The 23426-nt window shown below is 39.6% G+C and overlaps 2 protein-coding genes across 2 annotated transcripts in view; both read left to right on the top strand.

The window, feature by feature from the left end:
- MYZAP (myocardial zonula adherens protein) overlaps nt 1–12412 on the top strand; it is a 41669-nt gene extending 29257 nt beyond the window's left edge. The window contains exons 11-13 of the mRNA XM_062501256.1: nt 10249–10332; nt 10749–10849; nt 12310–12412. Of these exons, the coding sequence (XP_062357240.1) occupies nt 10249–10332; nt 10749–10849; nt 12310–12412 (288 nt within the window). The remainder of the gene's footprint in view (nt 1–10248; nt 10333–10748; nt 10850–12309) is intronic.
- A 6503-nt stretch (nt 12413–18915) lies between these two features.
- Nucleotides 18916–22916, top strand: POLR2M (RNA polymerase II subunit M). The gene is made up of 4 exons (XM_062501704.1): nt 18916–19001; nt 19815–20510; nt 21170–21392; nt 22102–22916. Exons 1-4 carry the CDS (start codon nt 18916–18918, stop codon nt 22237–22239), a joined length of 1143 nt encoding a protein of 380 aa, XP_062357688.1. The 3' UTR covers nt 22240–22916.
- The last annotated feature ends 510 nt before the right edge of the window (nt 22917–23426 follow it).

Below are 23426 nucleotides of genomic sequence, written 5' to 3'. Positions count from 1 at the left end.
TTTAGGCTGACACTAGGTCTGTCTCTCTTCGTGGGTGTCCAGGAAATGTGACACAACTTGCAGCTCAATTTGAACCATTCAGAGGGTACCTCTGATATGATGCTGTCTAATCATTAATGGTCTTCTTCCCGTACAGAAGTGAAAGGCAAAAGCTGACCTTTATCATTTTATTCTTCTGGTTTTGGGAGACTTTGTTTGGGGGTTTTTGTTTAATGTGATTCCTTACAGAAATTGTGAGCAAGCACAGTTTTTCACCGCTCATCTCTTCTTACTCTTCTCTGGGGACATTGTCTTAGCTGCTGCCGCTTCCTATAAAATTTTAAGTGGAATTTTGCTGGATAGATGCTTTAGGTTACCTCTGTGTCAGGAAACTGTTCTGCAGTCAGAAGGCTGTAATTGCAAACATTTCTGTTTCTCCAAGTGGAAAGAATGACATGGGAAATAGATAAGTTTAAATTGAAGCTTTACAAAGCTGACTGACAGCTCTATTAGATGTGCCTCCTACTGCACAAAGGATGGGCGTTCATGAGACACCTTTGATTTATATCTGGACATCATGCACTCAAGATATCAAATGCTTAGAAAACACTCAAATCTAAGGCATTCTTTATTCACAATGTGCTATTACAGGACTTCTGATTAGGCGTGGAGATGTTCCATTTTTGTCAAGTTTGTATTTATATGTATTTATGTATGCTTTGTTTTATAAGATTCTGATGTAGTCCTTCTGTAGGATCAGATGTGTGATACTATGTGTCTTTTACACAGAGGAAATAAAGTTCTTCTGTTGTAACAGACATATCAAGTCTTGAGGTTTTGGTTTTAGTTTTGTTTGCCTTTATCACTGTTTTTAAGCAACATAGCTGGTCTAAAACTGAACTTACAGACTTTATACCATGGTATTTTATTAAGGGAAATTTTTCCAATCCAATAATCCGGTCCATCTAATTAATGCATTATGGGAACAATTATTTAATGTGTTTTTTATCTCTGTACACAAGACATTGTATTAAGAGTTTTTTTTATGTTGGTTCTAAACAAAAGTTCTAAAGGATCTGTGATACATGTGGCACCCTGAATGAATCTAGTAATACATGAGGATGGTGGCCTACATTTTGCCCTTTATTACTAAATATATTTTAAACTTCTGGTTGTAACTTGACCTCTAGTGGGCTGCATTGGTATAACAAGTCCTGTCAGCTCCATGTTTTGTTTTGGACTAAAATCACGTATAAAGCTTGAGCCAATGATTGATTTCATTAATATTAGATTTAATGGGTGAGTTTAGGTTGCTAATTTCTTACAATGTATCTCTGCTGATGCCTTAATATACACAGAAAACCCTTCTAGACCATCCGGTTATCCTATTTAATGAGAGTTAGGTGACCAAGTCACTAGTTCATTGTCAAATTTGTCTGCTTCTAAATGCTGTCTGACTGCCTGCTTTTCAGATTCAGTTAACCCTCTATCAATCTTGACTGCCACATAGCCATAGGGTAGATGTTTTTGCTCTGTCCTTTAGTTCCTGTGTGTTTCAATTTTATTTTAAATACAGCTTCCTTGAGAATTGCATGAACATCTGTGTAGCTGCATCTATATTTTCACTAGTGAGCTAGCTAAAGACTCCTGTACCAGAGATTTGATCAGGTCAGGTGGTACCAAATATATCAGGCACTTAATGTTTGGGGCTTTGTTTCTTAATTTTATGCTATTTGTTGCTTGTGTTTGTACTGTGTTTGATAAAATTCCCTTAATATAGCTGGCATGCTCTGCTTTAGACTGCACTCTTAATTAAAAGCCTAAAAATGGCAGCTTTAATAATGTAGGGAAGAAAGGTAGCTATTCACCATGGGGCAAGAGAAAAAGCATTACAGATATGTATGTCCTCAACTATCCAAGCATATAGTGCTTTTCATGATTTTGTGCTTTTCTCTACATAACATTAGATAAGTACTTTTTGGCTCATTTTAAACAAAAGCTAACTATGCCATAGAAGCTAAAAAGTTGGCAACAAAAATATTGAAAAGGAATGCTATCTGAAGAGTCTGTTTTGAAGTTAGGTTAAAAACTAGTGAGCAGCAGCACTAAAAATATCTGCTAGAGTAAATAGGGAAGATTGCATTACTATTTCAGTCCCGGAAGACATGTTCATCAGGGTATATTTAAACACACATCCTCCCTGCACTAAATTTAACTGATTGCAGAATGTAATGGCAAGGAATACAAAGAAAAAAATGAATGAAATCCTGCCCTGTTACTCATTATTGCAGTATTTTCATGGCTGGTATCTGTAAAATAACATGCCATCTTAGGTTTTTGAGGGTATTATAATAGTATTGATAACTTGTATTTAAATAATTGAGAAAGGAAACCAATAATTAGAAAGCTAGAAATCTTGCTTTCTGAAACACTTAGCTTCTGTGTGGCAGTCATTACAGTGAGAACAGGCTAACCTGGGAAACTCAGAAGAGAAGTGGAAGGAAAGTAAGTAGTCAAAATTAGCAGCAGTGCTTATGTTTGAAGCTGGAACAGAGCTACTGTATGAGCTGCTAGGTGAGAAAGCCTAAACTTGCTTGACTACAGGACGAGCTTTGTTTAGTATTAATCTTTGTATATTGGACACAGATCTGAAGTATAAATAAGGGGTTTGCTCCTCCAGTGTAAATCACAATATGCTGTTACCATCTCCAATTCAGAGGAATTTGAGAAATGAACATCACTTCAAAGGGATGCTGAACAAACAAGATATACTGCTTCAAACTCATATGGAGAACTGTCAAAATTGGACAAGTACTGAGATGAATCTCCTGGCTGATAAAAATCACAAACTAGATTGCTCTTAAGCCCCTTTCTGGGAAAGGTGACAGATCATTTGCAAGTGACAGATGCAGGGCATTCCATAATAGAACAGCAAACAGCCAGGAGGAAGTCAAAGAGAAGTTTTATAGTGGAGTTTTGTGATGCACCAGGCAGCTCTTAACACCTCTGGTGCTATTTTGATGGCATTTAAAAATGTGATAGCAGGTGGTGGTCAGTCCTAATTTAGGCATGAAAGGGGATGCTGGTAGAAAACCGCCAAATGTAGGAGGCCATGGAGGTAAAGAGTATTAACACCTTCCTCTTCATAGATCTCATCATGCTGGTACTGAACACAATGGTTATATAATCTAGGGAATTGAGCCCAGGCAGAGGAAGACACTCACAATTCAGTGCACTTACACTCCTTAGCAAAAATAATTTCCTTCTAATTTCTTTCCTCTGAAAATAAATGCTTCCATCTCAGGCATTAATAGAAGCTTTTTCAACTTGATCTAGTCAAACCAGTCATAATTGAAATAGAAGCACAGAAAATAACTTTCAGAAGAAAAATAAATGGAAGAAATACAATGGAAGTTTTCTAGAGTTGATGACCTTCAACATTTCTGTGTGTTAGCTCTCATGCGCACACATTTTTCATCCTCATAGGGATTCTTTTCTGTGAGAGCAAAAATTTCTGCTCATTAGTGCACCAGCTGAGCAGAAAGTTATCCTGCATAGTCTTAAGGCCTCATGTTCTCATTAGAGAGAGGTTGCAGATGATTTATGGCTGTGACAGATTTATCCCTGTGTTGAACTTGTTTGTTAAAGAAATCTATTTGTTCACAGCTTAGTGTAGTACATTTTAAATGCAGTGCTGGCAGTTGAAAGTGCAGGACTTGCATTTGGCAGGTGTTTAGAAACCAAGCACTTTTCTCATACTATTTGTACATCGTGGGCTTTCAAAAAATGAGTGAGGTGAGAGATGGCCAGAGTGGGTCACCCAAGACTCAGATTTTTTAGCCCTTGCCTTTGTAGCTATCTTAAAGTATGGCTGGGCAGAGAGAGACTTGCAAAGACAATCCAGGAAAGAGACAGTTGGATAAGAGAAAGAATTTGCAGGGAGACTCGCAGGTGAAAGGCAGAGGCACACGAACATCAGGCCCTTCCACTAAGGAATTTCCCCTGCAGAGATGGGACTGGGCAGGCAGATGCAGGCACAGAGGCACCACAGGAGGGCATGGGAAGCTGCTACCACACAGTTCCCTTCAGGGTTGAAATTGCTCTTGTTCTGTGAGAGGGGTAAAAGCTTCTCTTCTAAGCATCTATCTAATGGGTCGACCAGTTTATCCTGTCTGTGCCACTGTAGGAAATGAAACTTTCATGTAAGATAAATTAAATACAAAACATATATTTTAAATTAGCAAAAGAATAATTTTGTGTCTCGATCTCAATTTTAAATCTGGACAGATTTAAGAGAGATTTAGTTTTGAGATTTATGCAATTCACTTTGAAATGGATTGAAATTTCATTGCACAGTTAGTGTATTTTATATGTAATGTTGTTTCATTGCTGAGAAGCAGGAGAGGGAAGGAAATCAGCATTACATTTTGTAAGCAAGGCAAGGGGGTTGATGCAGATATAGGAAGCTGTTCTGAAGGGATCTGAAGAAAAAAGGATATTTGATTTCATGCCAAGAAATTATCTACAGAGCTCAGATTTCATGTGAAATTCCCCTAACTACTGAATTGAACTGTCTCTAGGTCATGGCCCATGAGCTGTTCTCCAGCTTTAGTCTCAGATTCGTTGGATAATAAATGGTGACCAGACACCAGGGAGAAGCTGTCTCCTGTTCTGTCGGGGAAGATTTTTGCATGAAAGGACAAAGTGCTAATGACCAAATTATATTCCAAATACAGAAGATACCTTGTATTGCACAAATGGGGTATAAAAAGAAGAAATTTATCCAAAAGAGACTTAAACATCTGAAAACATCTGTAGCAAGACACTCCAACTTCAGATATCTAGTGAAGTTTCCTTATTTTAATATGGAAGAACAGTTTCAAGGTCAAGTAAAAGAAGCCACACAGAAGCACAGAGGAGGAGAAGATGGAATTGCCAACAACAGACGCCAAACTTTTATTAACCAAAATCTGCATTATATAGTACCTACCATTAAAAAGGAAACAACCACAAAAATGCAGAACAAAAAATGTAGAAAGAGAAACCCACCTTGGGAGCTTGGAGGAAGAAGATAAAACCAGAACATGAATAAGTTGCCACACCCTCCTCCCCCCTCCCCAGTACAAGCATTTGGCATTCCTCAGTGGAGTTGAGCAAGCAGTATATTGCTTATCTGTTGGCAGAAGTAGAATCACTGGTGGTGCTTGGTGAGAGGGTTTATATATGCATAACATCAGCATTTTCAGCTGGGAATTGCTAGGCCAAGTCATTAATTAGAAACTTGCCCATTACTAAGGTACTGCTTAACCAGGTGGGTTGATGTGCAGACAATGAGCCAATGTCTGTAACTCATTAGGACATGTCAGCCCCTGCTTTAGCAATACATGGACATCAACCACTGGATAATGTGTTCATAGAGCTCACTCATTTAGGCAGGTCTCTACGTTGGTGCATTAACCTAAATCAGTCAGTTGTTACTTTTTCTGTAAATGCAATGTAAGTTTAAAATACGAAAAGTATGTGTAATTTGCTTATGTGATTTACTGAGGATTAAAAGACAAGGGTTCTCATTCCTATTCACTGTACTGTTCTCCCTGAAAAAGTTTCAGCTCTTATCTAGCCTCTCATAAACACCAGTTAAGGTCCAGTGAAATACAGGACTGAAGAAAATCCTGTTCTCCTTGTACAGCAATTACTTCTGAGAGTTCAGACTGATGTAGCAATGTCTTGTCTGTCTTGTTTTGTGCATACTGTGTAGCATCTGTTTGTCCTGTGTAGTCATATTTCTGACCAGTTTGTTCATGTCTCTCTATCAGTGTTACTGATTCTCAGTCCATTAATGGTAGATGAATAAGGAAAATATAAGTATACTTGAATAATATGATACTTAAATATATTAAAACTATGTTCTGGTAAATATTTTAAACTAATGGATGATACTGTTAAGTGGTAAATGATGACTGAGTTTACCTAATAGCTGAGCTGTTCCAATCCAGGAGATCACTGTATAGTTTAATGCCTACAAATCTGTGTCTGAGTTACACAGACTAAAATAAAGTTTCCTATTTCAAGCTTTCTTTATAAACACTCTATATTTGAATACAATTTTAGTTTTCTGTCAAGATGCTTTTTCCTTCTGCTTTAATAGCTTTGTAATCCTGTTGACTTTTCATTCTAATACCATTACTCGCATGTCCAGCATTTCTTTAGAGACTCTTCCTTTTAGGTCTTGAAATTCTCCAGTTTTCCTCTTGACTGTTCTTCTTAGGTATTCTGTCCACGAGATCAGTTTGATGCTGTTGACTCTTACACCTTACTTTCCATCTTAGGGAAGCAAAGTTTAGTTGCTTGGTGGTGCAGGGGAAAGTCAGAACTGCAGCTCCTCCTATAAAGTATTTACACAGCCCATTCAAGTACTGTGACAATTGTTTGGTGTTTGGAGACACTATAACAGGCTGCAGTCAGAAAGAAAGAAAGAAAGAGATCTTTACCGATGGGATGGACAACAAAAATCGAATTTTCTGGGAGATGGAGCAAGATAAAGTGATGATCAAGATTGAGGCAGTTTGAGAAATGACCTCAAGGTTTCAGAAGGAGGCAAAAGTATAGAGGTAGTAATAGCAGTAGGGTGGAAACAAGAAGTGTCTGTTAAAAGAAGTGCGTGACCATATTAATCCTGAGTCAGTGGACAAATTCAGCCTGATTCACATTCCATGTTGGACTTTATGTGCTGATTCAGATCATTACAAGTTGCAGTGGGTATGTGAAATGCAAGATGCACACCCTGCACCGTTGGCAGGGAGCTTCATGGATCGTGCCAGGATGGGGAGAAATTAGGTGCCCTTTCTCTGCCCAGCAGGGAAATGCCAGGGATTGAGGTGGGGGTGGGTGAAGGGCTGAGAGCTTGTGATGCCCCTCAGTTGCTGGCACACCAGATAAATTGCAAAGTGGAGCTTGGGCCTTGTAGCTTTACTCTTCCCGGTTTTGGAATAGTCAGATGTCTCCCAGCTGGAGAAGGGAAAGCAGGAACAATGGATCCAGAGGGTTGGGGGAGCTAAGAGAGAATGAAGTGGTAGGAAGAAGGGTGACTGTGTGGCCCAGGGTTGCTAAAGTCACATTATTACTGTTAGCAGAACTGTTTTGAAAGGAATGACTGGGTCATTAATGTAACTGATACTTCTAAGTAGGTTGCCAGTTTTGTTTGAGTGCTTAATGTAGACATGAAGGTTATAGAAATACAGGTAGAAATGTGGAGTCTTAACAGTGTAAATCAGGTCAAGAATTAAGTGCTAGGGAAAGTCTGTCTGGACACTTCTGGAGAAGGTTGGAAGAGAGAGCCTGAAGAATGTACATGAATAGTGCTTGTAGAAAATTATGAAGAAATCTGAGAGGGTAGTTGTGCAAAAGTCCAGTTTGGGAGTGAGCAGAAATCCTGAAGTCTGCAGATGCAGCAAGGATGAAGGTGGATTATGGGCTATGAGTATTCACCAAAGAAAACACAGGAATATCTTTATGATAATTTTATCCTGGAGTCAGTCCAGAAATTACTTGAACACAAAAGTTGGTCCACGGAATTTGAGAGTCTCTGCACTTTGAGAAGCTTGCACTGATTTGTTTCTGACCAGACTGTTCTGGCCACCACTCAGACCTGGAGCTGAGTATAGAGTTTGACCCATCTTGCTTCTCCTCTTCTCCTCCTTACCTTGTATTCAACCTAAAGTCAAAGGCTATTGCTCTGTCACCTGCTAGTAGTTCTCTTGCTTTATGCAGCTTCTAGAAACAAAGGAACTCTCAAGACGTGGATATATGGGTTTTGGGAGTGTTAAAATTTAATATAGTAATATATTGATATAATTTCTTAGAGTATTTCTGTTTTTCCTGGTTTCCTGTGACATACCCTCTCAAAAATTAATCAAGTTAGGTTTTTCATTCCTGGTATTAATGACTCAAGATGATGTGTATTCAAGTCCTTATTCAGTAAATAAACTTATTTTTTTATAGTAAATTACTGTGCTGGGATTTGTCATCTATGGCAAGCCACTTGTTTCAGCCCTTGGACTGCAATAGCTGCTGAGGCAGCTGTTTAGCCCTGAGTCTGAGGGTGCAGCATTCCTGCTCCACCCTGCCTTCTGACCCTGCTTTCCTTCTGCAGTGGCCTCACAGGGTGCTGTGCTGCATCAAAGGAGCAGGACTGCAGGACATTTTTCCTGGTGCTGACACAGCCTCTCATTTTAGCACCTCAAATGCAGCCTCACTGCTGCATTTATTTCTCCTGAAATGTATTCGGGGTGTGTGGCTGTGTCTGAGTTCCTAATGTTTAAAGATTCACCAAAAGATTTTATATAGGTTACACAAATTCACAGCCCGATCATTCTGTAACCTGCAGGGTCTAACCACACCATCCTGTTTGACTGCTACACTGAGACACCAAGCTTGTGATGACATAGTACTATATTCTCTGCAGAAAAGAAGGCAGATTTTAAAGATCCGGTGTAATTCTGGGGCAAGGGCGGGGTTTGAATGGGTTCTGACTAAGTACTATGTAAACATGTTACAGGGTGTCTGGAGGTACTGTTGTGTATGCTTCAGTCTGCTGCTTCCTGGAGCATCCTCACCAAAATGCAAAATGTCTTTTTGGAGTTCAGTTCTGTGTTTGGGAAGGGGAGGAAGCTGTTTGTCCAAGTCTTCCTTTTTGTGTTCTCTGTTGGATTTTAAGGTGTCCATGCTGATCTTTGCTTTCAGACTATCCTAATTAAAATAACTCAAAAGCATGCGTAGGGAGCTGTCTATCTGTAGCCAATGTGAAAAATAAGCAGAAGTTTAATTTTAACTTAGACAAAATCTATTTGTACATGATACTGGTGAATGTAATGGTTCCTGCCAGTTTATTTCACGTCGTAGGATCTTTCTATCATGGAATGAATACAAGTTAAGGTAAATTCTGTGAAACACAAGAGTTTGGTCTTGCTTTGGGATGACAGATAATTTGATCACTTATTTGGAAACATAAATACTTCGTGTTTGATGTCAAAACCAGGCTAGGCAGCTGATGGAGTTGATTATTTTCGATAACAAGCAAGAATGGCTGTGTGTTACTGTGATCACACAGCTGTGCTTGGCTTTGGGCTTCTTTATGTAGCACTGATTATTGGTGTTGGTATTATTTCCTTATATGCATAGTAGGAGAACAGAATATGAATAGTAAAGATCCACTTGAAAATCCTAAGAGAACAGTTTATCTTTTCTGAAGTAGAGTTTATTGGCAGGACTGAAACTATTGAACCAGGGAAGACATAACTGACTTAATTCAGTCATACTATTAAACAAAGTTGTAATTAAATATGAAGATCAAGGCATGTTCTAGGATTTTCTGAAAATCCTGCAAGCTTTGTGTTTCCATGAGTTGAAAACTGAAATGATAATAGCTTTACATGACATGGGTAGTTTTTACATGGACTTTAAAAGAGGAAAAAACAGAAATACCTGATTTTGAGAAAGATGGATGATGATAGCACTCCTGTATTCTGTAACTGTTCAGCTGAAAACACTGTATGGCATTTATGTTTCAGCTTTTCCAAGTAACAGCTGATCATTGTGTCAGTGACATGTGATACTTGAAAGTCATGGAGACTAAATTAAATTTCAGTTGGTGTTATAACCTTTCATTTTTCAGTTCAATATGTGTATTTGTTTTGCTTCATTTTTTTCACAGTTCTGTATATTTTTGTTTAAATATTTTATAATTTCTAGCAGTAAATGTCTGGGAGGGTGGTAGCACTGCTGTTGTTTTCATTATTGTGCCTTAAGTATTTTATCCTTCTCTTTTAGCACAATGGGAATATTTCTATTAATCGCTGTTTCCAGATTTGCTGAAAAATTTTACACTGGTGGTTTTGAAGGAGATGTTAAGTATTTGTTCACAGCTTTGATTTTAATATACAGAATTAAAAAGTGACTGGTGAGAATGCATGGAAAATTTGGCCAAAGTATTCAGAAATGGCCATTCTTGCAGTGACTGCCAGAAAAAAAAAAAAAGTGTTCTGAATGTTCCTTGATTTCAGTTTAGCTGTTCTGCAAAATTAATCCACTTTAGTACAAGTCCACTAAATTTGGTAGACAATCCAGGGATTAAAGCAGTTCGTGAATACTTACAGGTATTCTGTTGTTTCTGAACAATAATATTAAACACGTTTTCTTCATGGGATACTTAGACCATTTTCTTCCTTTTCCCATCCCCATCAGACTAAATGTCTTTGTTTTTCTTCATAGATTGAAATGTTAAGGAAGAAAGTAAAAGAAAAGGAATTATTTATAATACAGCTTTTAGACAAAATCTCTTTCTTAGAATGTGAGGTAAGGCATTACCTTTTAAACTTACATTATTGTGATTATTTTATGAAACCAAATTAAATTTGAACCAATGTCATCCAGTCCTATCTGGATGTATAATTGCTATATGTATTTGCTGTTCTTCAAATGGAAATTAAACTTATGACACCAGTCATACAGTCAGAGTGTATATAATAAAGTCTCAATATTCAAGCTAAGTTTCTTAATTTACAGTTTTATAATGGTTTTATAATGACTTAAACCAGAAGCTTCTGAAAGCATGGTTTAATTTATATTCTTTTTAGAATTAAGGATTCCTTTATTTTCTCAATACCTAGTTTTACACCATTTCCTGTAGGGAAAGGGCAATGTGCAATTTTATTTCCTTATTTATTTACTATAAATAAAATGAATGTGTGCTGAAAATTACTGTTTCCCAGAATAAAGAATTACAAGATAAACTGGACTACTTAATGGAAAACCAACCGAAGACCAATATAGAGACCAGAGATACTGGTGTAGAATGCGACCTTCCGTACAGGTATTTACTTTTTCTGCTTGTTTGTAGGAAAATTCTTCAGAATGTTCCCTTATCAGTGCTGTCTTAGTAAACCACTTTGCTAATAAACTGTTTGAGTGGTTTGTGGAGCTTAAAAGAGCACTTCACTCCTAGGTGCAGTTTACTTCAGTGACTTATGGTTTAGGATTTATTCTTTTCTTCAAGATGCAAACATACTGCGAACCCTTGGGGAGTAGTTATCGCCAATAATGCAATTTAAGTCAAGAAGTCAGAGAGGGGACTGTGAGGTGTGGGAAGTTCTGGTGCAGAGTGGCTGCTGGCAGTGCAGGAGATGCAGGACAGTTCTGACCAAGGCTGCTCAGTGCTGGCTTCAGGCACACTTCACCTCTGTGCCTGGAGGTGTGACCAGGACCACTGGGAGAGCAGGTAACACCGACAGGGGAGGGCTGCAGTAATTCTGGAGATCTCCTGGCCCAGGATGGAGGACTGCCAGGGAAACAGTGCTGTGACATTGCCAGGTCTGCACTGGAACGCTGCTGCTGCTGCTCTGTGGTTCTAGTGACTCTGGAGCCTGGCTTTGGGAAGATCAGGTGTGGTGCCAGTGGCTCTGGAGCCTGGTTTGGAAAGCTCAGATGTAGTGTCTCCCCTTCTCCCTTGCTTTCTTTGCCCTGAGCCTGCAACAGGGCACTGAGCCCTGGGAGCAGGGCTCTGCACTTGCACTTCAGTATTCCCTGCAAGTCCCCACAGGGAAAGGAAAAACAGGAAACAAACCAGTAAAATAAGGAGGTTTACTTCACATTACTTTTATTACCAACAAGTAAACTTGTTCACTGTAACCACCCTGCAAATGGAATAGTTTAGTTTGAGGAATATAAATTAGCATATGAAATCAACAAGCCAACTAAAATTTTCTTCATAACTTAAAAATACACCCATTTTGAGTTCCACCTAGAGCATATTTTAATGGCATGTGTTTTGGGACCTTAACTAGAGTGTTTTTTTGCTCAGGTTGTCAACAGAAACCTATCTTTGTTGCCCTCTCTTGGGCCCCTCTATGTAAGCACAACCCCTACTTCTGTGATATTTTTCCTCTTTTTGAGATTTATCTCTATGCAGGAATGCACTTCTGTGCAGTTTAGATTTCATGGAATTACTCTTAATGATTAATTGTGTTCTTAAATGCAATATCACTATATTTTGTTGCAGGATTTTTAGTCCTAATAACTTTATTGCTGGGCATTCCACTGTGAGCATCAGCAAATGCCAGCCTATAAACGTGTCAGTATCTGCCAGAGTTTTTATCAAATACTCTTTGTGGCACTACAGAAAAGAAATATGGAACATACCAAATACACTGATAAGTTTAATTTTAGCTTGTTAATATCAACACCAGGGCACAAGTTCATTGCCATGGCATTACCAGCCCAGCTGTGTGATACTCCGACCTTAACTCTCTAAGCTTTCTCTTGTCTCCTGAACAGCACAAGCACTGAGAACAGACCTCCCGAGAGTCCGAGGCCAGTGAGGACATACACCCCATTCAAGAGAGTGCTGGAGTTTAGCACAAAGAGCAGCACATCCTGAGCATTCAACTCATCCAGCTTTCTAAATACAAACAGATATCTTGCGCCTTTGCAGCTTGGTTAGATAAAGTTTGATTAATTCATAAAGAGCAGCAGCATGGAGTCTTGCTAAAGTTATCCTGAAAGCAGCTCTTTAGTAACTTTTTACCTGAAGTTACTACTGATGTTAACTGTGAGGGGAAGGGAAGCAGCAGGCTGAGTGAAGCAGCAGTCAGACAATATTGCTTCTTTAGAAGCAGTCTAGTGCACTGTGCCATTTCAAATGCTGTAAGAAGGACTTGTATAGCTGTACAGTTGCTTTTTTTTTCTTCAATTGTGTTGTGATTCTGTTTGTGTAATGAAGCTTTAATACATTCTGTTATCAATACTACTGGAGCAGTACCTGAAGCTGTGCTGGCAGAGGGCATTAGTGTTGGAAGCTCTGAATCTGCCCAAACTGAGGGTGGCTCACACCTGTCCCAGAGACCTGGTGCAGTTGAGGGCTCTCTTCACCTGGGAGCAGCTCGTTTGTACTCAGCATTCTTTGTCCCAGAGGGAGAGATGAACTGGGCTGTTTAAAATGATTCCCTGAACACATGGCAGATGAATGTGTTTGCTGCTCAAAACAGTAAGGGATAGAGCAGATTATAATGGAATTTGCTTTGTCGGACTGAGGCACTGGTTTGCACTTCCTCAGTCATGGGACAGAGTGACCATGGGTCATTCAGTAATAATTGTGCAGGAAAATCCCTGATGATTTATTTATTTATACTTTTCTATTCGAGGAAGTTTTCATTAAAGAAAAGTATGCCTACTGCAACCTGCAGCAGTCCTTGCAATTCCAACAGTAATAGCAATCCTGAATCAGGATTTGAGGTTTTGAATACTATTTGTTTTGTCCAAAGCACTTAAAATATTTGGCTTCAAAGTAGCAGCAGGAATGACTGCATCTAGTACTGAACTAATTTAAATAATATATATAGGGTATTATTTACATCTTGTTTTGATTTTCTACTCTTAGTGAATTTTAAATTAATTAGGGCTATTTAATTTTAATTCTGTTAACATGAATGAAGGACTTTTTTTTTTTTTTTAATTACAGTACCTGCAACAGAAAACAGTTTAGGTTCTGTATGATCAATATTGTTCTTGCATGCATTGTCAATCCCAGGAGGTGCTCACCTTGCCACAGAGCTTCACAAAGGGATTGCTTTTATTTCCAACCTAATGCAATTTAGTCCTGTCTATTCAAATCAAGTACACTTACTAAAGTTGTATTTAAAATAATAATGTTGACCTCATATTGAACACACAAGAAGATGAATAATAACTCTGATTTCAGGGATAAGCTTTGTACCTGTGAAATCTTACCTCCATCTAGTGGCTGATAACAGCAAATAGTTGGGCAGGATCTGTTTTTGAAGAGAAAGACACTAAAAATGAATCCCTACAGGTATATTAATGCCCATTAGGGACGCAACTTTAGGTCTTACAGAATGTCTTTTAGTATTTCTGTGCCCAAACAGTCCCTCTGTGATTCAGGACTTGAATTCTGAACCATGGTTTGTGAAAATTACTTTCAAATTTAAAATCAATGGATAAAGGTGGTATTTTTAGATAAAAGGAAATGCATGTTGTTGTAAAAGACATTAACTGACAAGTTTTAAAAAGTGAAAATCCTTTACCCCTCTGATTCTGGCCAGAATTCACCAAATATTACTTGATGACTGTGAGGTGCTCAAGGAATGGTAGTATAGGGCAGGGTAAGTATCAAAATGCTGTTTTGACACAGACTCAAACAAAGTTTATTCTACTTTTAATATATTCCTGAGGATCTCCTGAAAATGCTGCAAGCTGTTTTAACTCTGAGACTTGCAACATTATCTGCTCAGGACTTTACCAGGAATGCAGCAAGGCCTTAAGTTTTTACTGTAAAGGTGTTCTGTGTAAATTTTGTCTTGACTGTTCGATGAAATAGAGTATTTTTTTCTAAAGCAAATAAGGACTGAAGTCAGAGCTGTATTTTAAGAGCATTTAGACATGCAGTGAGCTGGATGACCATCACTTGTTTGGACTACTGGTATAAATTTGGTAACTGAAGAACAGGAGAGGAGCTGTGTTTATAGCATTGTGTTACATGAAAATGTAGAGCTTTCCAGTCAAATGAGCAGTAATGTAAATTAGCATAGATAATAACAAACCTGACTGAAAAGACTGTAACACTTCTGTGTAAATTTTCTCAATTTGAGACTGAGTTAATTAGTACTATCACATTAGAAACTAGTAAAATTTCTGTAAACAACAAAAGCCATATAGGAAGGTCCCAGAAAGTACACTAAACACAAGTCAATTGTATGACTACGTTTGTACCATGATAAGTATTCTTTTGTGATTTATTCAGAATACTCTGGAAAGTATTTTGGGATACACTTTTCATATATGCTGTACAAATAATGTATTACATTGTTTGCTTTTAATACATCCTGTATGTAAGACATGAAAAGGATAAATTGCAATAAACACTGTCTTTAAACTTGTTCTGTTGTGTCAACAGTCTTTTAGAAATAAACTTACCTTAAAATGTTGCAGACTCTTACTGTTCACAACCTTGTTTGTTCCAAACACGTGGGAATGGAAAGCGACTCTTGCGGAGCCTCGATGTTCTCGTCGCTGTTTCCTCTGGCAGACAGGCTCTTGAGAACAGGAAGGCACTCCCTGGCTAAAGACTTTCTCAAAGCCAAGTCACAAAAGTAGATGAACTCTTTTCATGAAATAAAAAAAAACCTGTTGACTTGTACAGGATAAACAAAAACTGGGCAGCACAGCTCTTGGAAAAACCCCAACAGCTTCATATCCCCCAGATAACATCTGAATCCATCTGGGATGATGCTCTCCAGCATTTAGTCATTTTTATGACTATAAAAATAAAGCAATCTATGTGTCAACTGAAGTGGTTGTGCAAACATGACAATCATAGTATCACAGGTTTGTAATGCTCAGAGGAAGAATGTCAAGTTTGAAACTCAAATAATGCTTCCCTATTTCTGTGTATTCAGCTCAGATTGCCAACAAGCCCTGATAAATCTTGTTGAGATCGGCAGTGCTTGGTGCTGACCCTGCAACATGGGATTCTGGGAGCTGGATACAGATGCTTCTGAGAGAGCTTTAAATAGCTGACATCTGAAAACCTCTGCATATGGACAGATGAGAAGCAAGTTCTCTGTGCATGAAGTCTGTAATTCTGCACAGGAAATCCCTGCTCCACAGAAGGGAGATGTACATGCTGAGACTTTCATTCCACTTACATTTTTATTTCATTCTTGTTCAGCCCCTGGGGCTATTTGCATGTGTAAAGGAAGAAAAGTGCACGAGAGACCCGAGTTAAGGCCCTTCCAGCCCTACCTCAAGCATGAATTGGAAGGAACACAAGAAAAGGAGGACACAGAAGCCATTTAAAACTCAAGGTATGTGAATATTTTCAAAAGAAAAAGGGACTTGGTGATTTAAAGAGAAAGTACATAGAAGGGAACATAAAGCATAGAAGTGAGGTCACAATGTTCTGTAAAGCCATGTGGTATGTAGACAATGCAATGATCTGATGATTGCTTCCTAGTGTGTTGATAGGTATAAATACATATAGGTTTGCTTTTAAAGTACTTGGGGCTTTTTTTTTTTTTTTTGATAAGGTTAAAGGGAGGTGGTTTTTTTAGGAAAATAAAATGAATTATTACAAAGGTGCATCATGCTAATAAGAAAGGAGTTTTTTTCCTAAATGAAATAAAAATTATTCAATTAAATTCCAAAAACTCATACCATTTTTCTTCTTGTTATTTTGGGGGTGATTTACATTGTATGTGTAGCTTGTTTCCTCTCCTCCTGCTTCTCAATGTTTCTGAGCAGAGAAACTGGAAAGGTAGTTCCCCACCAAAAAAACTACAATCTGAAGTTTCTTTTGCTCCTTTTCCTAGTGAAAAGAAGTAACATTTTATAAAGTTGAAGAAAGCAAAAAACAACTTTTCTTGTAGAAATAATATGAAATTACTAAATCTATATTTCCTTCAAATTTGTACTGAAGTTTATCCTAAGTTGTATTGTAACTAGATACTGCAAACTTGTTTATAATCAATAATATATTTGTTCCAGCACCTTCCAAACTTCAGCTACTTGTTCATCATTCTGGATCTGTGGGTTACCTGTAAACAGAAAATGTTATTCCTAAATTTATCACTCCCAAACTGTAAAGATAAACAATATTCCTTCCCAGTGAACTTGGACCAATAGACTTAGTGAACAGTATTCCAACTGAGATATACAATGATCAGCTGTGAATCCCAGAAGCCATGTTATTAACACTTTATTCTCTTCATCTTTTGCACTACTTTTTTCTGTGCTTATGCAGTTGAGTACATAAATTGAACCCACTGTAAGTACTGGCATTGCTTTTCTGTACATGTCATTAAGCAGTTGAACATTTTTGTGAGAGCAGTGGTCTGATGAGATTATTCCGTCTAGATTCTCATTTCTCTGCTGGCAGCAGCAGTTTCCATGCCCAGTGTTCCCACACTCTCCTATCTGCAGGATCAAGTGTTCCTTCTTGCAAGATGCAGAAATGTGACATAGATGCATGATTTAAACCTTCGTAACAGAGGCAGCAGTTCAAAGAACTTGTGTCCTGTAATTGTGGGGGATCTCCCAGTGAGAAAAACTCCAGTGATTTCCTGAACTCTTAGGCAAAACTCCCCCAGGGGCTCGTCCATAGCTGATCCAGGTAGTGCATAGCAGACAGTGAAATGGTCTCTTCAAGTAGTCACTGGATGGTTTTCTCACCCTGACTGGTGTTTTTTCCATGGGGAGCTGCCTACTTGATTAATCTCATTTCCTCCAGCTCTCAGCCTTTCCCTCGGCCGTCCAGCTGTGCAAACAAAGGGGCAGGCAGACATTTCAGAACGCTTCCTTCTCCAGTCCCTCAGCTTGGCCCTGCCTTCGTCCTGCTCATAGAACAAGGCCTTTAACAGTCCCCAAGAAACGTGCCTCTCACTTCTGCTCGGGTCCAGAAACCTCCACTGGGATCAACTAAAAAAAAGTGCCAGCTGCCTCCTGGGAATCACCATTCACTAACGACCCACTGCTGCTACCAGGAGAGGCTCACCGAGGGTGTGTGTGCAGCTCAGGAGCTCTGGGGTCAGTGCTGTCCCACAGTGTGCAGTGCAGTTCTGTGCAGCTCTGCAGTTGTTCCTGGGATGCTGTGGCCTCCCTGGAGCCTCACACAGCCTGCACTGACACCACCACGCCAGGCACGTGCGACCCCACAGTAAAGTTTTGCTGATGTGATAATTGATAAAAGATTCCTGTTAATCATAAAAGCATTGGGGTTTGTATAAACCAGAATACTTAGGTCTGAAATGAAGCATGGACATTAGATAGAGAAAAATTATTAAATCATTCTGTTTAAATCCTGTTGCTATGAATATTGTGTTTTGTAGTAAATTGTATTTGATACCAGTTTGTAAAACAGAGGTTTCCCCACGGCCTGAAAGATATTGCAAAAGCAGATTTCCTGCCTTTGTATAATCAATTGCAACCTGAAAGATTTTGCAATACCAAATTTCCTGCCTTCATGTAATCAATCCCAACCTATCTGTTAAGACAAGACCCCCCATGTCTTCTGCTCCTCATCTACCAAGACCACATGGCTGCTTGACAAACTGTCCGGAGACTACAAGGAAAACCATCCTATAAAAAGGAGCTGCAAACCAAGGTTCGAGGGAGCGTGGAGTGGGCGATGACTCCTCACGTTCCCCAGCGCTGTTTGCTGGTCTATATCAAATTAAGCAATCTAAATTCTGCTAAATATCGAGACTTTGTTTCTCATTTATAAAACTGATTATTCAGTTAAAAAATGTGGCTGGAGTATATCCATTGAAAGATTTGTATTTCACAAGAAAAAGTACTTAGATTTTAAAACAAAGTATAGTAAATGTAGGATAACACAGGGAAGGAAAGATTAACCCCCTGGATTTTAAGAGTTATGCATTAGCCAAAAATGACAGCAGAAATTCCCAGAATTTTGAAGTGAAAAACTGTTTTAAAACTTTGCTTAATCATTTCCACAGACAGAAGATGTCGAAAAACTTAGACAGAATAGCAGATTGGTCCCTGGGGATGGGGGAAAGTCAGAGTCTGCTATAGGGCTGACCCAAAACACTGCTAAAAGGTGTCAAATTGCTCTCAAACTCAAACCCACAGCCTTTCAGCGCTGCTCCGCACGTGTCACACGTGCCGTACGGGACACAAAACGCAGCTTTCCCAGCTGTTGTTGCAAGTCTCGTACGATGAAGGCGAGTCCCCAGCGCCGGGCGAACGGGCCCCGGTCCCGCACCCCGCCTCCCTCAGGGCTGTCCCGGCGGGGTGCGCGATCCGCGATCCGCGATCCGCGCCGCCCTTCGCGTTCTGAGCAAGTCTGGCCCTGCCGCCGCGCCGTCGCTTCCGGCAAGATGGCGGCGCGCAGTGCGCTGCCGGGTGCCCATGGCGGCGGCTCCGGGGCTGCGCGGGCGGGCGCTGCCCGAGCTCCGCGAGATGCTGAGGCGGCAGGAGCGGCTGCTGGCAGACCGGTGAGGGCAGCCGGAGCGCGGGCGCCGGGGAGCTGGCCGGGCTTCCCGCCGGCTTCGCCCGTCCCTGCGCAGGCGGCAGAGGACGAACCGCTCGCTCCCGTTCAGCGCCTGCGGGGCCCGGAGAGGGCGCGGGTACTCCCGCGGGTACCCCCGCTCTGGGATGCGGGGCAGCGCTCGGGCTGTACGTGCCCGTGTGGCTCTGCTGCCTGCGGGCACAGGGATGGACACCTGTCCTATGAGGAAAGGCTGAGAGAATTGGGATGGTTCAGCCTGAAAAAGGGAAGGCTTTGGGGTAACCTAACTGCGGCCTTCCAGAACCTGAGGGGAACTTACAGGAACGATGGGGCAAAACTATTTGCAAGAGTATGTAGTGATGGACAAGGGAGGGAACAGGTTCAAAGTGAAAGAGTAGATTTGGGTTAGATACAGAAGGAAGAAATTTTTTCCCTGTGAGGGTGGTGAGGCACTGGAACAGAAGCTGTGGCTGCTGCATCCCTGGAAGTGTTCAGGGTCGGGTGGGGCTCTGAGCAACCTCACTTGGAAAGTGTCCCTGCCCGTGGAGGGGGTGGAACGAGACGATCTCTAAGGTCCCTTCCCACCCAAACCATTTCATGGCTCATATGTTTCACTGACAACATGTAGTTAGTGCTGTGCTGCAAGTGCTTTGCATCTTGCTGTGTTTCAGAAGTTGAGTATGTAAATCAGAAGCTGATGTTGCAATGTGAAACCTGTCCCGTTAGCTATTCTAATAAAGCTTCTGTATCTCAGGTTGAAATAGGATTGTTTGTAATAGTTTTTGCTTGTTTGTTTTAGGAAGTTCATTGCTAAGCTTCCAGATAAGGGTAAGAAGATCTCTGATTTTGCTGAAAAGCTGAAGCTTGCCATTTTCCAAGAGGAAGAAGTAGCCAGGACAGCTGAGCTGTTATCTGCTGTCAGGTTGGAGTTTCGGGCAAAACAGGAGGAGATTAATACAAGCAAACAGGAAGCTGTCCTAACTGAGGACACAGTGAACAGTGTAGATTCCACAGTCTTTAATGAAAACTCTAATATTAAAGACAGTATTGAAGACATTGCTGCTGAAAGGCATGAGGCAGAATGTATTGAAGAAGATGCCACAAATACAGCTTTGGAAAATCAAATGACTCAGAGGAAAAACGAAGTGAAGACTGTTATAAAGGATCAGAGTAGTTTCTGTGAAGCTATTTCTAAGTCATCCACAAGCAATCACCTGAACAATGATCAGCAAGTCTCCCAGAGCAATAGCAAGGATGGTACAGAAAGTACAGCTGATTTGGATAGTAGTAAAGAAGCCTTGGTTGATGCCTTTCAAAGAGTTACAATTGCAGATGGGGAAAATAGTGAAAAAATACTGGAAAAAGAGCAGGATGTGGCAAAACATAAGGGCAACATATTTGGAAGCCAGCATCCCAAGACACCACATTACATTGAAGTTCTAGAGGCCAGAGCCAAGAATCCAGTCATAAAAAAACCCAAATTTAAAACAAATGCGTAAGTGTTATGACATAGAGAAACCTTTTGTGAGGTACTTGATGTGCATAAAATTGGAAATGGTACAGAACAAGCATGATGGCTTTATTTTCTAGTGATGATTAAAGAGATTTAGTCTCATGACACACAAGATTCATATGTTGGCTCTTTAGCTTTAAATGCCACGGAATCTTAGTACTGAGCAGTGGTTTAATTCTACCTATTTGAAATAATTGTCATGAATCTTCATAGAATTTCATAGCTTAAGGTGCAAAACTATTAAGCAATTGGCAAAACTTTTGGATCAGTTCTATAACATGCAGGACTTTAATAGCTGGAAGCCTTTTGCTTTTTCTGCCCTTTTAGGGAAATTACAGTTTACGTTGTCTGTTCTGGTAGCAGTAACGGTTTGTACCTTGTGTGACTCCCAAAGCATTGCTACTTCAGTTTGCTAATAAATCAGCAAACCAGTTTGGTTCATGTCAGGAGTAACTTGTGATATTCTCTCTGCAGAGAAATAGTTCTGTTTTTTCTGAGTGCTGTTTACTTTTTATTTGTGTTTTCATAATACTTCAGATTTATTTTCAACTCTTACATGTTAAAAATAAGTTTTGAAACTGGAGTTGTTCAACCTTGTGATGCAAACTTGGGTCACAACATAGGTGTTTTATGTCTTCCAGACTATCAGGAGAGCAGAGTGGATCATCTCATGGTTCCTCATTGAGTCGATCACCTGGGGGATGTGGCTCTCCAGTTCCTCCAGAAGAGAGACGACTCAGAGATAAGAAACATTTGGATGACATCACAGCAGCTCGACTGCCACCACTTCACCACTCCCCTGCCAAGCTGTTATCCATAGAGGAATCCATAGCAATTCAGATACAGCAAAAAGAAGCTTATGAGGTATGAATTTACAATTTGGTCTGAAAATTATATAATCAGGATCACTCCCAAGAAAAAAAGATAAAGCAATCTTTTCATGATGGTTAATTGTGATGGGCAGACTTTGAGAAAAGGCACTTTGTCTAGTATTTGATTCTTTGAATGATGTATTGGCCTCTGAAAGTATTAGTCCTACATTAAACACAATCTCTGTGGGTTGATATGCTGACCTTGTTGCACTTTCTTCACTCCTCTCTTCATTAAAGAGTTTTTATCCCTTGAATAAATGAAGGCCTAGCAGTATTTGTTATTGTTAAAATATGCAGGTATCTACATTTGCCTTTATTTATGCTGTCTGAAGAATCCAGGTTCTGAGGTTCTTCAAACTGTGTTGTAGTGGATTTTGACTTTCCAGGTAGTGCCAGGCTAATATTTAAATTAGACACTGTTGTAGAAGTGTTCTGTTAAAACTCACATTACTGTGTCACAGGTGGGGGCTGCCACATGGAGAATTTCAGCTCTTAATAAAAAGAGTCAAATATTAGCATAGTTATGCATAAGTGTGAAAAAAACCTTGAAATTTCTTTGCTAGTTACTAAAGCTTTTAATTAAGCCCACTTTGGAATTATTGATATTATGATGTCAAGTTTATATTTTAGTATATTAATTTATTCATGAGAATGAAAACCAAACACTTTTTCTAACCTGTGTCCTTTTTTTTCTAACATAGGAAATGCAAGCCAAGCTGGCAGCACAGAAGCTTGCAGAGAGACTGAATATAAAAATGCTCAGGTTTGAACCAGAGGGGAAGGCCTCAATGCAGTACAGAGAAGTGAGAGATGAAGATTATTTTTCAGCAGAAGACTGAATACATGGAAGGGTGTCTGTGGATGAGCTGTGTAACTGATCTTTATGTAGTATTTCTTAAAACCCAAACCTGAATATTGAGAATGCTTCATCTAGTCAGCTCCAGGAAGGGTTCAGTGTAGACATCATAAATATACATGTCAAAATCACTTATCAGTCTTCCTTGGGGACTGTTTTTGAGCACTTGGGGCAGTTATTCCTTGTGGAATGCCCCACAGTTCTCAGCTTTAACAAAGTGAGCTCTCTAATACAGTTTTGCAGGCTGTGAGGGTCAGCTACAAAATGTTTCTTCTCTGCAGAAATGTAATTGAAAGGGCTTTGGCACAAAACATATCCATAAAGTAAGCTGAGGTGCCTGTGAACTGCTCACATGTATGAAAGTTCTTGTCTTGTATAAATGTGAACTACTTCTTTTACCTATTTAATATTACCTTGCTTTTATGATATGGTGAAGATACCTGTCCAGAGAGTTACAATAAATACCTGATCTTTAGGCTGTAAGGTAACTCCTTATCACATGAGAACTTGTTCCTGTGCCTGCACCTTAAAATAACTTTTGCTGCCCTTATGTTGTAAATAGCTAAGAATTTGAAGTTATTTTGTTACTCTGCTGTTTGATTTTTGGAAGAGATCAAGTTAATCTGAAGACTTTAATATTATTATTATTAAAGATTTTTATGTTTTCTGTATTTTTGTACACTGCTTTCATACTTTGGTACTATTTTTTCATAGTCCCATACTGTAAATTAAGAGATTCACCCTCTGGTTTTCTTGGAGAAAGTGTTGTGTGTATTTTTAAGTTTTGGCTGTTATTTGAAGACAAAAAACAACTTTCCTTGCACGACCATGAATAATAATACAAACTTTGAAAGATAAGGAACACACCTGACAAGTATCTCACAATGGTATATTCACTGTGGACTAGGATTTTCTGAGCCTAGTTTGAGTTCAGTTCTTAAAAACAAACCTCAGAGATTCCTTGTATGACCTGGCAACACTTGTTTTCCAAGGTGTTGCCACAGCTGTGTGTGCAGGGCTGTCCCTGGCTGTGTACATGTTCCTGCAGGAATGATGTCTTTGGAAACCAAGGCTGCTCCAGCTGCAAGTCATGTAAAAAGCTGCATGGGATGAAAATGTGGGAGGAAGGTCTCAGCCACTTCTTGAGTGCAGGCAGCACTTTCCTAACAG

This window comes from Cinclus cinclus, chromosome 13 (genome assembly GCF_963662255.1).
Source record: "Cinclus cinclus chromosome 13, bCinCin1.1, whole genome shotgun sequence".
Taxonomy (NCBI): Eukaryota; Metazoa; Chordata; class Aves; order Passeriformes; family Cinclidae; genus Cinclus; species Cinclus cinclus.
This window is presented reverse-complemented; position numbering and strand designations above follow the sequence as displayed.